The sequence below is a fragment of the Octodon degus genome, unplaced genomic scaffold (genome assembly GCF_000260255.1).
Source record: "Octodon degus isolate 3935 unplaced genomic scaffold, OctDeg1.0 scaffold00126, whole genome shotgun sequence".
NCBI lineage: Eukaryota > Metazoa > Chordata > Mammalia > Rodentia > Octodontidae > Octodon > Octodon degus.
The window spans coordinates 3924047-3943915 of NW_004524702.1; the positions used below are offsets into that span (position 1 = coordinate 3924047).

Sequence of the window (19869 nt, forward strand, 5' to 3'; positions counted from 1 at the left end):
AGCACCTTACCGTGTCCAGCTCCGATTCCAAGCTGCAGTTTTGCATATGTGGGAGGACCTCGCTATACTTGCTCGGGTAGGTGGAAGCCAGGTAGTCTTTTACCTGTTCCAGGTTGCTGGCTGTCACAGTGCCATCTTCAAGGTCAAAAGAATTGATCAGCAGCAGAATCACCCTGCAGAGCAGACCACCAGCTTGACCTCCACTGACTAGGAAGGCTGCTGGCATCAGTGCCTCACAAAGCTTGGGGATCGCATGCTATCCCTCCCGCCTCTTCCTTCTGCTGTGAAGGCCAGGAAGCTGCACCGATGACATTGGAGAGGACAGGGCAACTCTGAACGGCTTTGATGAAGCCTTCGCCACAAATGGGGATGACAACAAGAACCAAACCTCCACAGTAAGGCTACTTTAACACCAAGACAGTGACATCTGATAGATACTTGTGTGCTTTAGGAAATGTCCTGGCTGGCCATCCAATTTGGTACCACATGTAGCAGTGGAGAACTTCAGTGTGGCCACACTGAAATGTGGAAATACCTGCTTTGACTCAGGTGACCACCCTACGGGATGTCTCACCTTCTGAGTGATGTTCCTACCTTCTGAGTCAGGAGTTAAAGGCAGTAAATTCTGGCTCTCGGGAGGTCTTGTTTCCTTCTGAGATAGGGTTGATGGGGCAGAAGTCACTGGAGTGGTTGCTGTCCTGATCTACTAAGAGCTTTGAACACCTGAGACTGCCCTCATCCTCGGGAGATGACCTTGACTAGCCAAGGTCGCTGGGAGGAGCCAGCAATCAAACCTTGGCTTGAGGACTCCAAAACTGGAGCTCTTTGCCCACTGTGCCTTCTGGGCATCTAGTTCTTGCAGTTCTCTTTTTAGCTCAGAGCTCTGGAGACTCCACCCCTCTTGAGACCCAGGTCTTATGTGGGGCAACCCAGCTTACTTATTCAAGCAGTTTTCATAGTTGAAGGTGGCCTTGAAGCCATAGATGGAGAAGGTTACCACGCTGGCGAATATGGAGCTGGCACTGTTAACGAGGGACACGATGATGGTGTGCTTCTGGCAGTTGTTGGAAGGCTCGTTGTAGCTGGCAAAAGCGATCAGGCTGCCAAAGCCCAGGCCAAGAGAGAAGAAGATCTGTGTGGCTGCATTGATCCAGGTCTTGGGGTTGGCCAGCTGCTCGACCTGGAAGGTCACCAGGGACAGGGCTCATGAAGTCTGAGTGTCAGAGACTTGCACCTACAAGGAGAGAGGCCCAGAGTGGGCAAGAGCTGCCCCCAGCACACAGCCTGTCAGCTCTTCCAGCCCTGGTCTGTACCATCTGTTCCTCAGCACCATAAGCCCCTTGGAAATCTTGCTGTTACACTGTCCATGGCTCTGTACCCATAGGAAATATGCAGTGGAATATCATGGGGTGGAATGATGAAAAATACATAGGGCCTCAGACTCCCCAGCCAGGTCCCACCTGGGTCTGGACATGCAGAAATGTGGGTCTGTGACCTGGAGGTGAGTTGAGGTACGGCTTTACAGCTCCCTGTGGAGAGCCATACCTTCCCTCCATGCACTCCTCATTCCCCCTGTGCCAGTGAGGGGTGAGTCGAGCGAAGGGTGTCCTTACCTTGGGAGTGAACATGTACATCAGGCCATTGGTGGCTCCATGGAGGGTGAGGCCTCTGACCAGGTAGATGATGAGCACACAGTAGGGCAGCAGTGCAGTGAAATAGGCCACCTGTGTGCCAGAGAGCGGAGTCAGATCGTGCAGAGGAAGCATGGCAGACCAACATCCCTGGAAGCACCACAGCCCGTTGGGTGTTCGGGCTTCAGCCTTGGTTGGATCAGGTCTGACTGCCCTGGAGGAGTGGGCTGGTGGCTGTGGTTGCCCAGGTCTGCAATTGCCAGGAAATTCTTCATTGGCAGACAAGAGGCTGCAGAGGCCCAGGCTCCTGCCCCCTGGCTTTCTTCAACCCAAACGTATTTCCCATAGGGCGGGGGTGCCTATAAGTATTCCCGGTGATACATTCCCATTTCTAGGCAGAGGAGTCAGTCTGAAAAGCAAATAGGGGCAACCTGGTGATGAAACCAGAGAAAAAGGTCTGCCCACAGATAGGTGTATATCTCTACTCAGTATCTGAGTCAAGTTTTGCTCTGAACCAAGTTTCCTGGTGCTGAACCAAAGGAGGAAGCACAGAGATACCACAAGACATCTACATTGTCTCTAAAGGCAAAATATTTAAGGGCTTGATGTTGGACAGCTTTACATGGCTAAGGCCTGAGAGAGCCTGGCCAGTAGGGCTCATAGAGGAAAACTCATGACATGGAATGTGGGGAAAATACCCTCACAATAAATTCAGCAGGAAATTAGCTGATTTGGTCCATAGTACCCACCACAACTGTCATTTCCTTTCTTGAAATTGTGCAGACATATTTTTGCCTGCTTGATGGTTACTTGGGATTGAATCTAGGCCTTTACCCTAAACTACATTCCCAACGTTTGTAAAAAAAATTCTTATTTTGGTACCCAGTTTCATTAATTTTCCCAGGCTTGGTTTCAGCTTGCTGCCATTCTGCCTCGGCCTCCCAAAATGCAGAGAGTACAGACATAGGACACTGCAGCCTTCTTTCAAAGGTTGGACACCAATCTTCCCATACTATCTGCTCTATATGTCATTTCCTACCTGCAGCAGAGCCTCTTACTTAAAGCAAAGAATAGTGTTGCAGGTAACTGCACGTATGAGCTCCCTGAGAGATTGGGTCCAACTGTGAGGAATGCTGCTAGTGATCCCTGTCTGGGTGGGTCTTTATTATATTCTGGTTACTCCTCCAGATACTGAAGTGGGTGAACCAACCACAGAATTTAAAAGGTTGTTTTTTACTGACCCATGAGATCTAAGAAGAGACAAATAATCACCTGAGTGTATTAAGGAAGACCATGCGGGGTATGAAAGACCACTGGAAGTACAAACCTCATTAAAAGTCTAGGCAGTACACAGGATCACTGAGAAGAGTGTCGGAAACACAGGATAGGGTGAAAAGTACTAGAATATTTGGACAGGAGCAAAGAAAAAGGAATAAACAATAATGAATAGACTATGTAAGAGCTCTTGAATAAATCTAAAAGAGCTTCAGGCACATTAACTTAGAAGAAAATGTTGAAATATAGATAATAGCTTCAAAATCTATTCACTGAAATAATTATGGCACAGAATTTCCCCAAACCACAGAACGTGATCGGTACATAGGAAAGGGAGGCATCTCAAATCCAAAATAGAGATGGTAAGAATGGAACATTGACATGTAATAGTCAAAATGCCAAAATTCACAACAAAGAATATCAACAGTTGTGAGAGAGAAGCTCTAAATCATAATGGCAATCCTATCAGAACTAGAGCAGATTTCTCAAGAGAAATGTTAAAGCCCAGGAGAGCTTGGAAAGAATGCTTCCAAGTTCTGAAATAAAATAATTGTCAACCCTGGATACTATATTCTGCAAAGATTTTCTTCACAATTGAAGACATTCATGATAAATATAAAAAATATATTTAATTGTAGAATTAAATATAAATTCTAGAAGAATTTATGATTACCAATTCAGCATTGCAGATTTCAGGCTTTTTTTTTTTTTTTCACTGAGGATTGAACTCAGGACCTTGTGCTTGCCAGGCAGGCACTTATGCCACTGAGCTATCTCCCCAGCAGCATTGCAGATTTCAAAGGAATCTCAACTACAGATCAAGAAAAACAACTACAAAACAAGGGGAAGAGTAAAGCTCATTGCGGAAAAAAGGTAAACAACAGGAATATCAAACCAGGAAAAAAAAAGACAATTAAAGTATATCTTTCCCTAATCATATTTAATGTAAATGGTTGGCAGTTTGAATCAAAAAACAAGGCCCATCCATATTCTGTCTGCAAGAAACACAACCTCATCTGCAAAGGTACACAGAGTGGAAGTGAAAGAATTTAAAATGAAACTCCAAGTAATAGCTGGGTGCCCAACACAAGCTGAAGTAGCTATACTCATATCTTTCAAGCAGACTTCAAATCAAAACTAGAGGGTACAAAGAAGACTGGTATGTGTGGGTCAAAGGGAAGAATTCACCAAGAAGACAAAACAGTTGTAAATATATGTACTCACTGGCATTGGTGCACCCAGCTTCGTAAAACAAATGCTAGTTGATGTTAGAGGACACATAGATCCCAATACAACCATAGTGAGTGACTTCAACACCCCACAGTCATACAAATAAGTCAACTAGGCAGGAACTAGACAGAAATACAGGCAAAACCGCCCCCCCCCAACAACAAAAACCACCAGAAGTAAACTAGACTGTTGATTAATGAACTGCACTGATATCTGAGAGAGAGAGCACTGAATCCTAACCACTAGACCACGGAGGAGCATCAAAAGATATCTGAATGTTTAATCCAGATCAGCAGAATTCACTTTCTTTCCAGCACATCATGAAAAGTTCTCTGAAGTGGAACATATTTTAGCTTATGCATGTGTATCAGATCATACCAGAATGAAACAAGAAATCAATGGCAGAATAAACCATGAGAGTTGCATGAATGTATGGAGACTGAACAATATATTCTATTTTTGTATTATTATTTTAGTACAGGGTCTCCAGGTCTCACTGCATAGATTGGACTGTAGTGATCCACCTGTGTTCGGCCTCCCAAGAGCTGGGATTACAGGCATGGGCCACCATACCTAGTCTCAATTGTGCTCTCAGCACGCCCCTGGGGCGGGGCTAACATGGCATGCCAGGGATCAAACCCTGGCCTCTGTGTCTGTCTAAGCAGGCACTTTAATCCGTTGAGCTGTTTGGCCCACCTTTGAATAATATATTCATAAACCATTAATAGGTTACTGAAAAAATCGGGAAAAGTTCCTGGAATCAAATGATATTGGCAACACTATGAGTAACTACATCAACAAATAGTTGACCCAGTAATGCTGCTCAAGCTTCTTGCTTTTTCTAAGCAAGAACAAGCCAAACCTAAAACTGGGTGTAGGAAGAAATTATAAAGACCAGAGGAGAAATTAATGAAATTGAACTTGTAAAAATCAATACGTAGAATCAATAAATCAGAGCTGGTACTTGAATAAATAAACAAGGTTGAGAGCCAAACTTATCAAAAGAGTCAAAAGGCCCAAGTTTATAAACTTAGAAGTAAAAACTTAGGACGTAAACCATGGAATTCCAGAAGAATTTTAATTCACCAGAATTATGTTTAGCATTTATATTCCAACAAATTGGATAAAATACAGGAATTGTATAAATTCCTAGATACTTATGACCCACCTCTACTAAGCCAAGAAGATATAAAAAAACAAAAACAAAAACAAAAATCAATAACATGCAGTGCAGTGGAAGCTGTCATTAAAACTTCTGACATGGAAAAGTCCAGGACCAAATGGATTAATGCCTGAAAGTGAAGGAGTCCAAATGGATTGAAGGGAGGCCTTCCAATTAGCTCAGTTGTTTAAGTGCCTGCTTAAGCAAACACAGGCTCAGGATAGTGTTGTTCAATCCCCAGATCTTCATGCCTTATCAGACCTGCCCTTAAGGCAACCTGAGCCAGGAAAAAAAAAAAAAAAACTTAAACTGGATTGAAACTGACTAAGATGTAAATCAGCCATTAACTTCAAGTAACTCCATCACCAGCTAATACTGATATGCACTAATAAAATGAAATGAAAGCCTAAATGTTACAACTGCAGCCATTTCTAGACATCTTCATTTCACATGGTAGGAAGTTTGCTCCAACACCACCTGCTGTGTCCCTACCCCCATGGGATTCCACCCCATGCAGTGAAACCCTCCCCTGGCACTGCCCAAGGGAGACACAGAGGTGCTGCTCCCACTGACCTCTCCACCTTCCCACCTTGCCCACAGTTTCGGTGCCCCGTAGGGTACACAGGAACACCATCATCCAGGCCAGGATGAGGCACAGCGCCGGCTCCCACTGCACAGCCCCGCTGTCCTGTATGGATGGTGAGATGTTGAGGGTCTTCCGGTACCAGAAGTATTGTGTGGATGAAGCTTTCTCACACTCCTCCTGATAGCCAGTGAGGTTTTCATTCAGGGGACAGACAGACCACGGCAGGGGTTCCTGCAGGGTGGGATGACATTGTATAAAGGGGTGAGAGGGAGGCTGGGATGGGGGATGAGGGCAGAATGTTGCTGTTGCCTGGGGCAGTGGCTTGAGCTCCTGAGAGACCAGGTGTGCTTGCATGCTGGGGGCTTGGAAGGGCTGCATAGGTACCCCTTGTGGTTTGGGATGGGGTGTTCCCCGGAGGTCCATGTGTATATTTTATAAGAAAAAAATCTGCAGAGCTGGTGAGATGGCTCAGTGGTCTAAAGCACCTACTTAGAACAAGCTTAGCAGAGCACAGGGACCGCGGTTCAGTCCCCCAGCACCACATGCCAGCCCGCCCCGCCCCCTGGTGGGCTGAGCTGGCCACACACAAATAAATAAATAAAATTAAAAAAGAAAAAAATCTGCAAATGAATCAGACCCAAATTGGAACCACCAATCACTTTAAAATCTAAAAAAGGAACAGGAAGAACACTTTATAACCTGGGGTAGGGCAAAGAGGGTGAGAATGGTGGATGAATGTGTGAAACCTTAACTGTATTTACAGCTGGTCCCCAGCACTAGAGTTAGGGCTTGAGTGCTCCACCTCCTATCAGATCAGAGGGCACAGGATTCACACAGGAGCTGGAATGCACTGGGAACTGTAAAGGTGAGGGATCCAGACTGAGCACGTCTGTGAGGACCTAGTGCCTGGTGACCTGACGTGAGCCTGAAGCTGTGATATTAGCCCTAGCCCTGGGGAAGGGAATCATTATGTATCACAAATATATATATATATATATATATATATATATATATATATTTGTTTTTGTTTTTGTTTTGTTTTGTTTTGTTTTACAGGAAACTTTAAAGAAATCCCTTCTACCCCAGTCCATTGAAAAATTGTCTTCCATGAAACCATTCTTGGGCTAAAAAGGTTGGAGATCACTGAACTCCAGGAAGCAGTAGAAAGGTCCTGTGCAGATTTTTGTTTTTGAGAATAGCTCCTGCTTTGTTAAAGGGTGAATAGTTCTTCTGGGAGAACTCTGGGGTCTGGAAGGAAAGGGAGGGGCTCAAACTAGGGTCTGAAACTCGGCAGGATACGTGGCCACTGTAGGAAAGAACAGACAAGGACAGCCTTATAGTCCTGCTAGGGTATGGTAATTACTATCAGTTCTTGCTTCTGGACACTGAGATCATTCTTAATATTTGGGGGGCGGGTGTCACAGCCTATCAAAGCTGTGGATTGGCTCCTCCTAAATGTGTGTATAAGCACACACACTCATACATCCTGGTTTGCAACATGACAGGTCTTGGATCCACTTGCTTTGGGGTGCTTGGTTTTCCCAAGTCTCTTCCACCTCTTGCTGGCACCCCTGAGGCAGCTTCCTCCTCCCCTCCCTGGGTGGAGGCCCTACATCTGCTCCCTGATGCTCTCTGACTCACCTGGAAGGAGTTGAAGAGGTACCAAAAGCTCCAGGCATTGATGGTATTGTAGTATGTGGCTGTGAGGAAGGCCACCACCATGCTGGCCACACCTGGGGGGAAGCACAGGAAAGAGAAGGGGGTCCATATTTGAGTAGCCCATTGCCTGCTGTGATTACTCATGGCATAGGAAACCTCCCCTCCACATGCAACTATGGCCTCTTTGTGAGGCTGTTTTTTTTCCCAACTCTTTTCTCTTTTGGGACATGAGGCTGATGACATCTTTTGAGACAAAGTGCCAGGTCCTATGCTAAGTACTTCATACACATGTGGTCTTCACAACAGTATTGTCCCCATGCCATGGAGGAGACCACTGAGGCACAGAGCTGGCCCATGACCACCCAGCTGTTGAGTGGCAGAACTAGGACTCAAACCTCTGGGAGAAGCACTTTGCCACTGCCACTTGCCACCCGTGTGCCAGGAAGATGGTTACTTGTTCTGGTTTACCCAAGGTTGGGTCATGGGCTCACTGTCCTGTTGTGTTGGGCTGGGATGAAGGGGGTGTGACACACGGGGGCATGGTAAGGCCTGTGTGGAGCCTATGTAGACCTGGCTACCAGTGGTGCTCTGGGGTCTAGGGAGCCCATGTTGGCTCTCCAGAGCACAGTCCCTGCCCTTCTCATCACTCATGTGGGAAGCTTGCAAGTCTGATATAGGCCATGGTGGAAGACTACACCCCTGGCATCAGCAAGCTATAGAGCAGCTGGGCAGTGATTTCCCTTCCACAGATTCCCATGCTGAGGCCTAGAGAAGAGATGCCAGGTGTGTTGGTGCCCCAGGGCTATCCTGTGGGCCAGGTCCCAGCCCTGCTCAGCCCAGGTTTGCTTCAGCTCTTCCTGGTCCATCAGCTCACCCAGGCACTGGCTCTTTCTGAGGTCTTGTTAGTATGGTTGAGGGAATCTATCCATCCATCTTCCTATCTGCTCATCCATTCCTCTACTGATCCATCCATTCATCAGAAGACCCACCTGCCTGCCAATTCCCCCAACCAATCTAACTGGCGCTTGCTATTAGATTCCCATCCCCACCCCATGCCACCTGGGAGGACAATATGATATCTCTATGTGAGAGGGAACCGCAGGGGGCCCACATACCAACACCTCCGAGGTAGGGGCTGATGGTTCTCCAGGTGCCGATGCTGCCCTGCCGCATGCGCTGCCCCACTGCCAGCTCCAGGTACAAGAGTGGCATTCCCTCCACAACAAGCATGATGAGGTAAGGGACCAGGAAGCTACCTGTGGGCATCCAGAGCTGAGATCAGGCCAGCAGTGCCAGCTGGGCCATCCTGGGCCACCTACCACCTATACAAACACCCATCAGCCTGGCTTTCACTTTTCCTACTCACCCATCTACCTCCCACGTATACACACTCCTATTTTTCTATCAGTTTCCATTTTTCTGTCTGCAGATCTTCCACCTATCCATATATCCATCTCTCTGTCATTCTCCCATCTACCATCCATCCATCCATCCATCCATGCATCTCCACCCATTCTCCCATCTCATCCATTCACCCACTGATCAGCCGTTCATCACATTACCCACCTGCCAGTCCCCCAACCATACATTCCTGAATCCATACATTAATTCATTTATCCTTCCATAGTTCATTATCCATCCACAACTTTCACCCATGCATATATGCATGATCCACCCTTGCATCTGTTCATTCAAACATCCACACATCATCTATTTACTCATCTACCCACCCACCCATTCATCTATCCACCCATCCACCTACCTGTCCATCCGTCTCATATCCACCTACTCCTCACCCATCCCCCATCTATCCATGGATGACATGGAGACATGTCAGTTATAAAAATTTTTCAATATTTTCAGCCTGAGAGGCAAAGCTACCTCAAGTTCCTGGAGTGCCCTCTTCAGGGTCTCCTTCGTAACGCACATGTTTCTGGGTATGTTTTGAGGATGTTTCCAGAGAGAGCAGGCATATGGGACAGCAAACTGATGTGGGGAAACCCACCCCAAATGGAGAGGGCCCAGTCCCTCTGCCTGAACCCCCATTGCATCTCCTGTGTCAGCACCTAAGGGCTGCTCAGAGCCAGGACTGTGGAGTTCCTGTGTATTTTGAGCTCCCTCTTCCTGACTTCATGCATCAGCTCCCCTTCTTCATCCTCCTTGGGGTTGGCACACAGCCCTCAGGATACCCATGAGAGGCAGTGTCTGGAACGCCCATTTGCTGTCTTGTGGTCAAGGCAGTGAGAGAGGAGGGCGGGGCCTCAGGTGAAAGAAAACTCTGAGGCCACAGCTGCAGGTATTAAGTGGGTCCAGCGCCAGCTGGCTCCTCAGGTGTGAAGGTAAATGGGGAAACACCTGTCCTCACACACTGCCCAGTTACCTACACTGCTCATGGGGCATGCACAGCTTCTCCTGTGCCCATCAAGGCCTTGGCAGCCCAACCTCTCCCTCTGAGACTCTGCTGGGGACTCTCCCGGCTTCATTCCTTCCTGCCCACATCCACTTGTTTTGGCACCTCACCAGTTTCTCCAAGTGGCAAAAGAGGCTAAGGCCTTTGTGGCTCCCTCCCTTGAAATCCTGACTGGATGGCTGTGTTCCCTCAGCCTGTGTGAAGCAGCATCCCAACCTCAGGAGTCACAGGATCATGCCACTTTCACAAATGTCACCAAGCACTGCTCTCAGGGAGGCTGACTGGGCTCAGTGGCAGGGCCTTTGCCTTAGCCCACTGCCCACTGCCCAAGCCAAGATGTAGACTGGAAACTCCAGAGGAGTGTGGGGCCTTTAGTCGTGCTCCTTAGTGATAAGCATCCTCACCTCCCTCAGCACCCAGTTCACGAGAATGTGCTCTGAAATATTTTGTTAGTAAGTGATGTCAAAGAATTGAACCTCCTCATGCAGAAAATGCACTTCAACTCATATTTCACATTTTCTCATACAAAAGAAAATCTGGAAAGGAATTACAGACCCAGGTGTAAGTATGAGAAAGAGGCAGGAATGGTCCATAGAATAATGAGCAGACTCATGTGGACTGAAGTAAATTTCAGGTCTTGACGTAGAGCCTCTGCTAGAGGCAGTTTGACTGTCATTTGCCCCTTAGTGGTTACATTTGATCTCAGCCTGTAGGCAGGCAGCTGATTTACTATAGTCTCGTGCAGCCAGATCATCTGGAGCTGCTGCTCAGTGCTAGCATCCCCACCTCAGTTCCAGCTTAGGTCACCAGAGACGCAGCTTTGCTTATTCACCCACTGCTCACCGCCAGCTGTGCAGTCAGGTTCCGAATAGGTCACAGACCAAACTTCAGGGGTTCTTGTGACAAGCGAAAGATTAAAAAGGCAGCCTATCTCATGAGTCCATTTACATAGCACTTTGGGAATGAAAGACTATAAGAACAGAAACTAGGTCTGGTGGCTGGCACAGAGGAGTGCTGTTAGCACACCAGCACATATTTGTCAGACTCACAAGAACTGACAGCAATGAGAAAGTGAAATTGACCCAACACAAATACATCGCAGTGAAAGAAAAATTTGTTTTGTGATCAGTTTGAAAGCCAGTCTACAGCCAGGCCCGGTGGTGCACGCCTGTAGTCCTAGCACTTGGGAGGCCTGAGGCAAGTAGATCGATGTGAGTTTGAGACCAGCCTGGGCTACAGCATGAGCTCAAGGCCAGCCTGAACTCCTTAGCGAGACCCTGTCTCAAAAAGGACAAAATAATTAGGGGAGGTTTATTTTTTGGTTTTGGGGCTGAGGACAGAACCCAAGGCTTCCAGCTTGTGAGGCAAGCATTCTACCTCTGAGCCAAATCCCCAGCCCCTGGACAAAATAATTAAAGAATCACATGAAAACCAGTCTCCTGACCAGGCCTGTTCCTACAGAAGTGCTCTGCCCTTCTTTGACATAAAAACTGTGATGCTGGCTCTGCACTAGGAGTCCACAACCTCAGGGTTTGTGAGAGGCCTGTGAGGGGTGCTTCAGTCCTCTCGCTTCTCATGGGATGACCTGTTCTGCCTGGCTCCTCCAGAAAGCTCTGGGGTCTGTTCTTTACCTGGGATCCTGACTGACTTGGGCCTTGCTCTGTCTGCTGGGCCAGCACAGTGTGCTTCCTCCTTCACCCTCCAGGAAGATGGTCCTGAAACTGTTACATAGGGAGCCCATCCCGGCTCCTAACAATGAAGGCCAAGTGTGGGGACCTCAGGTCACGGGCTTCCACTCTTACCTCCCTGCGCCGCAGCCACCCTGAGCTCCCAGCTGGCCACTTGCCTCAGGCACACAGCCTGCCGCGCCCTTGCACACACAGATCATTCTCACATTATTTCAGCATGGCCTTGCCCAGTCCTTGGCTGCAGCCCAGCTGCTGTGGGACACACGATGTATCCACACCTGTGCTAATGTCCAGCAGGAGCCACTGTGACACACGATATGTCCACACCTATGCTAGTGTCAGGAGCCACTGTGAGGGTCCCCTCGGAGCTGTGGTTGACACACCTGACTTGGGGTCCTTGGAGAAGCCCCTGGTGAGGGAGGCGGCTGCTCTAGGCCTGCCTCCACCACACTACACACAAAGCTGCATGTGTGCATGCCACAGTGCAACCCCCCCCCTCCCCGTCTGTCCCTAGAGTCTGGCTCTGTGTGTGTGTGTGTGTGTGCGCGTGTATGCGTGTGCGCAGGCTGAGGTAGGAGAAAGAAGATAGGCAGAAAAGGAGACAAGGAAACTCATAGTAAAATTGTGCCTTTTCAGAAAAAGTGAAGCTTCAGGACACAAAAGTTATTCAAGCTTAGTTCTTCCCCCGCCCCCGTCCAAAAAATTCCTGAGGGTCCCACAGACTGTAGCTCTGGGCCTGGGGCTCACCCTGGCTCTGCTGCCCCACTCCTGCCCTTGGGGGCTGCTTCAGGGGGACAGCAGGTCTCAACTCCCACACAGGCACTCGGCTTGCATGGGGACCCAGCACAGCACCTGCATGACCTTGCTGACACCTCTAGGTAACCCCATTAACAGACCCAGCTCCAGGCTCCTCTCCCTTTTGAGCCCACGCTCAAAGTCCCTAAGTGCACGAGCAATTTCAAATTCAACCCAATAAGCCCCTTTGTGCCTCCTACCAGCACATTCTGAAAATTCTTTTTCTGTGAGAAGAGTCAGGGAACCTGTGAGCTGCTGTCCAGGTGAGGGAAGCAAGACTCCCAATTCCACCTTGGGGACCTCCTCCAAACCTCTCTGGGGACAAGGCCAGCTATGGAAAGGCAACAGTGCTTCCCTACCCCACAATTAGGATGGAGCCAGTAGGCTGCTGTAAACACTCAGAAAACTCCAACTTTCTGCTCCCTACTCTGGGCAAGCCTCAGGTACCCCAGTGGCTGGGGCACAAGGGCTGCCCGTGCAACAGCAGCTTGATAGCAGTGCCAGCCACTGTTCCAGGCAGGAGCTCTGCAGGGCACCGGGCAGGATGAACTGCGTTAAGCAATTGGGGTTGGCAGGCTGGGGGTGCTGGAGGGAAGTGGCACATCCCTTGTGGCCTGGCACCCTTTGCCGGGCTCCTCCTCTTTCTCCTTCAAATATCACACAGAGAAGACTAAGAGAAAAAAGCCCTGCATTTCCACCACCTGCTTTCCTCAACAAGCACCATCAACTTTTGCAAAGGTGATTTTGTGGCAGCCGCTGCTGCCCAGTCTTGTGGTAACCCCAGCAGAGGGAGCTGCCGGTTCCTTGGATCACAACCTTCAGAATTAACATTCCTCACATCTCGGGCCTGGCAGGAAGGAGGACAAATGCTAATCCACTTGACTGGGGAAGTCTTTTGTGATTTATAAACGAGCTCTTTGTCTTGGGGGAAGGGTGCTGGCAGCACCTGGAGGTGCTGCCTGGGGTGTGACCTACTAGCCTTGGGGGGAACCTAGGTCACCGAGACAGATGGACCTGGGGCAGGGGCCAGGTGGTCAGCTCCCACTGTGCCAGGACCTGCTGTTTGTCCTCCCCCACCTAAGGAGCTGCCCTCCGTCCACCCTATGCAGTGTCCAGTCTGTCCACCCTATAAAAATTTCCCTGGCCAGGACCAACAGGCCTCCTGCTTCACTTCTCCTGAGCCCAAGCTGTCTGGGGCTCCAGAGCCAACCAGCACCCCCTCCCCATGCTCACCTGTATACTTCAGGTGATGGCATCCTTCATGAGACGCTAAACCAGCCAGCAACACTGAGAGCCACTTGGCCTGGCAGATGGGGGCTGGGAATTGAGTCCCAAGCGCAGGTGCTGTGGCAGGTGCGCAGGGGCAGAGCACTAGGGACATCGCCTTCAGCCATAACCCTCCCAGTGTGGCCAGGAGACGCCCGGCTGCACACACCTTTCACACTCCTGTGGCATGTGAGTGTGCACTTCAGACTGGAAAGAGGAAGCAGGGATTTCAGACGAACCTTGAAAACTGAAGCTTTGGTTGGCGAAGGTGGTTTTGAGCCACGGTGACTCGTCACAGAGGGAGAAGCCATGTTTAGGTCTTGGCCTTCCGGAGGGATTCCCTTTTGTAAACCGTTTGCTCTACCATCTTTCATTGTTCTTCATTGTGAACATCGGGGCAGAGTGAGAGAGACCTGCACCAGCACAGTCCCAGGCAGCAGGAGCCGCCCTAACCTCGCCCTTGTCACTCCGGAGCAAGCGCCGTGCCAGTTCTCTGTTCTCTGCATATTTTTATTCTTATTCATGTTGGCTCTTTGAGACAGGACCCTGCTACGTAGCCTGGATTGGCCTTACCTCATGGTGATCTTCCTGCTTCAGCCTCCCCAGGGCTGAGATCACAGGGAGGCAGCACCACGCCTTGCTTTCTCTGCATAGTTTGACATGATAGTTTAAAATTTCATGTCCGCTTTGTACACATTTGAGCCCTGCTTCCCTTCTCCCCACTCACATGATGAGCAAAAGTGTACAGAGGGACCGTTTGCTGCAGTCCTGTGGCCGTGTTTACCCTGCTCATTCCGGCCCACGCTTCTGTTTCGCCTTCCATCACCGGGATAGAACGCCACAAATGCAGCCACTGCGGGAAAGCTTCAACGCTGAGACTTGACCGCCCCTCTCCCCCAGAGGGGCGCGCGCGCGCGCGCGCGCGCGCACACACACACACACACACACACACACTGTCCCCTGGAAGGTCCCTGCGCTGTGCCGGGAGTTCTTTATCTGTGCAATCCCGGTTGTGACCTCGCTGCTGTCTGTCTGTCCCTGAGCTGCAAGAAATGTACTTAGAAGACAATTTGTAAAAAAAAAAAAAAAAAAAAAAGAAGAAGAAAAAGGAATATGCAGAATAGAATGATTCCCCTTTCTCTTCTTCCGTAGTTCCCAGCCCAAGCTTTTCCCCCTAAACTAACAGGAGAGAGAGAGAGAGAGAGAGAGAGAGAGAGAGAGAGAGAGAGAGAGAACAGGCAGGCGGGGCGGGCGAGCGAGCGAGAATCAGACACGGCTCAGGACCAAGCTCCCGGCCCGCTTGGTCCCAGGGGTGCGCCGGCTCTGCCTGCCCAGCGGCTGTCCCGCCCCTGTCCCCGGCCCCTCACTCACCGCCGCCGTACATCTGGCACAGGTAGGGGAAGCGCCACACGTTGCCCAGGCCCACAGAGTAGGAGATGCAGGCTAACAAGAACTGCAGCGGGTTCTCCCACTGCTCCCGTGCCTTCTCCATGGTCCGGAGTCTGTCGAGTCGATGCCTGCGAGCTGCCTGGTCCGCCCGTCGCCTTTAATGCTCCGTTAGGGGTGCCCCGGGAGGGCGAGGCGGGCTTGAAGACTGAGCTCCGCCCGGTCCGCCGTCTCCAGGAAGCCGCCGGGATTGCAGGTGGAGTCGTCATGGGGACACTGCCTACCCGGAGGAAGCACTTGCACCCACATGGTGTGACAGGGTCTCAGCTGTGTTTGACCTTGAGTGGAGGAGCAAGGTCATACTGCTGGGGGTATCTAAACCAGACCGCAGATCAAATACAGGGTGAAGGTTTAAATTTTAAATTATTACAGTAAGAGGCACATTCCATGAAGTTCCCTCAAAGCCCCCCCCCCAACTTTGAACACACTCAGCATCTTCCTGGGTGCATTCTGCAGCTCTGGGAGCCCTTTTTCCTCAGGATTTTCGGTTGCTCTGTCCTGGCTGCCTCAGTGTCTTGAACTGGTTCAAAACATTGACCTTTCATGGACATTTTGACTTTGGGAAGAGTCGGGCGGGGGTCACAGGGTGCCAGACCCATAACTGAGTTGGGTGAGGACCCAGCACCATGTTTTCAGGAACTGCCTTTCCCTTGGATGGTGCTCAGCAGCCGCTGTCACCGAATTTTTGATCACAGCTTGTAAAATCACCCATGAAAAAAGACGTCTAGAGCTGCTTCAGAGAGAGAGGCAAGGACACAGGGCTGAGTGTGTTTGGAGTGAGGTGGTGTTCTGAGGAGACCTCAAGGCTATATGTCTTTTACTGTGATACAGTTTTTCAGTGTCAACCTTGGCCGTATATTTGGATCACTCCTGGGCTCTGGGGCTGAGAGACAGGAGGCCAGCGGCTAAGGCGAAGGGGCCAGCAGGTCCCAGAGGTGGGCAGGGCAGGCTTCCCGAGGTGGTGACATTCGAGGAAGATCAGAGGTCCGAGCGCGGGGCTGTCCTCTCTCCCAGGAGGAACAGCACTGGGCCTCAGGCATCCCTCCTCCACTGCAGGGAGGGAGGCAGCTGCGGAGGGGCAGTGGAGGCCCAGGTCAGTTAGGCCAGGGTGAGACCCGGAAGTCCCTGATTGCTCCGGTCTCTTGGGCTGTCATGCCTCAGGCCTGGTGCTCCTGACTCCTGACTTTGCTGGGTGACACAGGAAAGTTCCTCAGTTTCCCTGAGTCCATTCCTCCTCCCCCATGAGCAGACACAGGCTCAGACCCATCCCTCCTGCAGGGAGGGCTCCCGTGGAAATGCACTGAGACTGTCACCACGTGCCTGCCCCAAGTGAGAGCTCAGAAAAAAGGCCACTGCCGCTGAGGACACCCAGCAGGCAGGGCCCGGGGATCCCACAGTGGCCATGCACTTCAAGGAGGGCGTGTTCCTAGGACCAGAGAAGAAGATGCACAGTGAGGAAACAAAGCAGAGGCGGAGCCACTGGCAGAGCAGGGAGGACAGGGCCTTCCAGTCCCTGGGGTCTGGCAGGCAGGGACACTACTCAGACTGCGTGGGAGGGGTCTCTGCGTCAGGGCACAGCACGACAACCCTGACCAGTCCAGGTTTCCCTTGAGCCTCCAGGCCCCTCCTGACCCTGCTTCCTCCTCCAGGAAGCAGAATGTGTGCCTCTTCCCAAGGTCTAGTGTGGTGTCCCTCCCTCCCCCCTGGCCTTGACCTACAGGCTCCCAGTGCCCTGTGCTGCCTTCCCTATGCCTGTGGATGCTGGTGCAACTGGCTATGACCCAGGCCATTAGGAGCCATCATCCCCTAGTGGGTGGCCCGTCCCTTGCTTCCCAGAATGCCAGAGTGGGCTGCAGAGGGTGCTGGCTTCCCGCATAGAAGTTGCCCAACTGCCACCCATATAGGGTGGCAGGACCAGTTCACCTTCCCTGAGGCTTTTGGTGCCACCCCAAGCCAGCATTTGTTGTGGGTGCTGACGTCCCTCCTAGTTCCGTGGGTGTGTGAGGTTCAAGATGACCTGGATGCCCCAGGATGACTTGGGGCCTTCACAGGTTTTGCTGGTGCTCTGTCCTCTTCTCCTGACTGCAGCTGCCCTATGTCCTGGGTGTGGCCCATGCGGTGTGGTGTGTGTAGATTCATCTCTGTCCCCAGGTCACTGTTCTAGTCTGCGCGTGTTTTCTAATAAAGGTAGATCTACAACTTTAGCAAAGTGCAACTTATTGAGTATGTCCACTAGGGTTCTCTTTTGGAATCATTTTCTTTGTGCCCCATTTAAAAGTTCTTTCCCTTCTCAAGCCAAAGGTCCAGAATTAGCTCCTGAGGGTTTAAGTCCTCTACAAAGGAAATGGCAGCAACCCTCAGGCAGAGTCACCTGCCCCTGAGGACACTGACATCGCCACTTTTGCCTACTGGTGAGCTTTCTGGGAGGCTGAGGCAGGAGCCTCACAGGGTCAAACTCAGGTGGGGCAATTAGACGCTGTCTCAAAATAAAGCCATAAAGAGTACGGAGGCCCTAGGTTCCATTCATGCAGTACTGGGAAAAAAAAAGCCACTGTCAAATCAGGAGGTGTTGCTGCCTCCTGCGCTGTTGTAAGCTCTTGTTCTCCTTGAGGGTTCTGGGCCATGCAATGACATTCAGGAAGCAAGCCCCTGGAGGGGTGGTGGGACACCCAGCACAGCTGCCCGTCACCTGCAGCTCCTTGGAATTTGTAATGTGATGTCAGGAAGGTGCCTTTCTGATCAGCTGTGCTCTCTGGGCACCTGTCTGTGTGTGCATACGCGTGTGTGTGTGTGTGTGTGTGTGTGTGTGTGTGTGTTTCCCGCAGCAGGACCAAGGCCCCCCCCTGCTGCAGATTGGCGCCAGCGCAAGGCCAGGCTGCCCACCCCTCTGGGACTCAGCCAGGCAGGACACCTTGCCCGTCTTCTACCAGCACTGCTCAGCTCGGTGCCCCGGGCTCCCAGGATGCCAAAGTGCACCTCCCGCTGCAGACCATTGTGGTCTCACCCCTTCCACCTTCTGTGTCCCCCTCACCGCCCCCTCGCCTGTGAGCCCTGCAGCCCATGACCCTGGGCTCACTTTAGTCCCTGTTCTCTGGTTGTGGAAGAAAGTGTCCCGCCTGGCCCGTGAACCCTGATCTCTTGCACTAGGCTCTGACAAGCAGAAGGAGCGCTGACTCTGCAGCAGAAGGGTGTGGCCTCCTGGGATGGATAGGCAGTGGCCAGCAAGCGTCAGCTGCCTGTTCGCTGCAGCAAGGACTCTGGTTTGTGCACTGCCGGAGGTTTTGGTTAAAGCCTCACCCTGGCTACGGCCAGTTCCACGCTACCCCATGGGATGTGGCCGCACGTGGGGGATGTACAGGGGCAACCGGAGGTCAGATCTCCGCCTCACTGCACAAGAGGCTGGCAGCCCACAGGGTGCAGATGACAGTAATTGATTAGGAAGCGATGGCGATCCCTTCTGAGTAATACTCCTATGAGTATTTATTACCTTTGCTCCACTACTTTATATCTCTTTTTTGGAAGGGAGAGTCCCGGGCATTGAACCCAGGCCCTTCACGCTGAGCGACATTTCTTCCTGTTGTATTTTTTGCTTTGAGGCAGTAGCTTACTAAGGTGCTAAGTCACCCAAGCTGGGCTCACACTGGCAATCCTCCTGCTTCAGCCTCCCAGAGTGCTGGATGCCAGGCAGGGCCCACGCTCTGTGGCTCCCACTTTCCCGCAAGGTTAAAGTGCAAACTCCTTAGTGCTGCTGCTACAAGGCCTTGAGGGTTGTTTCATTAGTCTATGAAGTGTTTGGCCCGTGCCTGCGAGCCCTGGAGCCTGCCCTCCTCTTCAGGAAAGGGCTGCGTGCGTCTGTGCTCCTGGGCTGCTCCTGCTTCCCGTCCCAGACCCTGGGTTCTCAGGTGGCTTCCATTGCTGTGTCCCTTGGGCTGTGGCCAGTGTGGGTCTGCGTCTTCCTTCCCCATGAGGCCAAAGACCCTGGTGGAGTTGGTCCCAGCTCGCTGTTCACAACCATGTTTCAGAACATGTCGGAGCTCTGGTCCTTACTGCCCACGTTCCTGTGCTGGGACACAGCAGGCTTGGGGCTGGGGTGACCTCTGGGATGAGATGTTGCTCTCAGCCCACTGCTGCTCACCCGCCGCTGGGACCGCAGAGATGCAGGGCAGGAGTGTGTGCCGCAGCAGGGGACGGGTGATGAGGGTCCTCCCCAGAGCCTGAGGGCAGGGCCTGTGCACCAGCGAGTTGATGTGTGCACGTCCGTGCGTGGTGTATGGGGGACAGGTGGGGCTGGGAATCTCTGTCCCTTTCCGGGAGACCTGTTATTCTGGCTCCCCGTGGGGTTGTAGCTACAGAGCCCGTGTCCAACCCCCCTGTCTTGTCCAATGTGGGTCCTGGCTCATGGCTCCTGCAGTCCCTGCCAGGTCCCACACCAGGCCATTGGCCTTACCTGCTCCAGTGCCTACAGAGAGGCCAGGATTTCCAGGGTACATTTGTGAGATGCTGCCCAGGGCAGGATGGGGTGGCTCCGCATCTACATATTGAGGATTTGATTTGGCAGAAGGCTGAGGTCCCTGTCACAGCAGGGCTTGTCCCTCTGTACCGAGATGAGGACCTGGAGACTGGTAGTTGTGGGCTGCTGATTTGCCATGCATTGCAACGAAGTTGACTTCCTGTCATCTGGGCCTCTGCTTGCAGCAGCCCCGAGCAGGCATCGTTTAGGA

At 51.3% G+C, this 19869-nt stretch overlaps 1 protein-coding gene across 1 annotated transcript in view; it reads right to left on the reverse strand.

The window, feature by feature from the left end:
* Positions 1–15220, reverse strand: part of LOC101567012 (sodium- and chloride-dependent transporter XTRP3) — a 27553-nt gene extending 12333 nt beyond the window's left edge. The window contains exons 1-7 of the mRNA XM_004640675.2: positions 15074–15220; positions 8659–8799; positions 7526–7617; positions 5888–6115; positions 1614–1724; positions 939–1180; positions 11–173 (exon numbers count right to left, since the gene is read on the reverse strand). Coding sequence (XP_004640732.1) covers positions 11–173; positions 939–1180; positions 1614–1724; positions 5888–6115; positions 7526–7617; positions 8659–8799; positions 15074–15194 — 1098 coding nt within the window. The 5' untranslated portion in view covers positions 15195–15220. The remainder of the gene's footprint in view (positions 1–10; positions 174–938; positions 1181–1613; positions 1725–5887; positions 6116–7525; positions 7618–8658; positions 8800–15073) is intronic.
* Positions 15221–19869: the final 4649 nt, after the last annotated feature.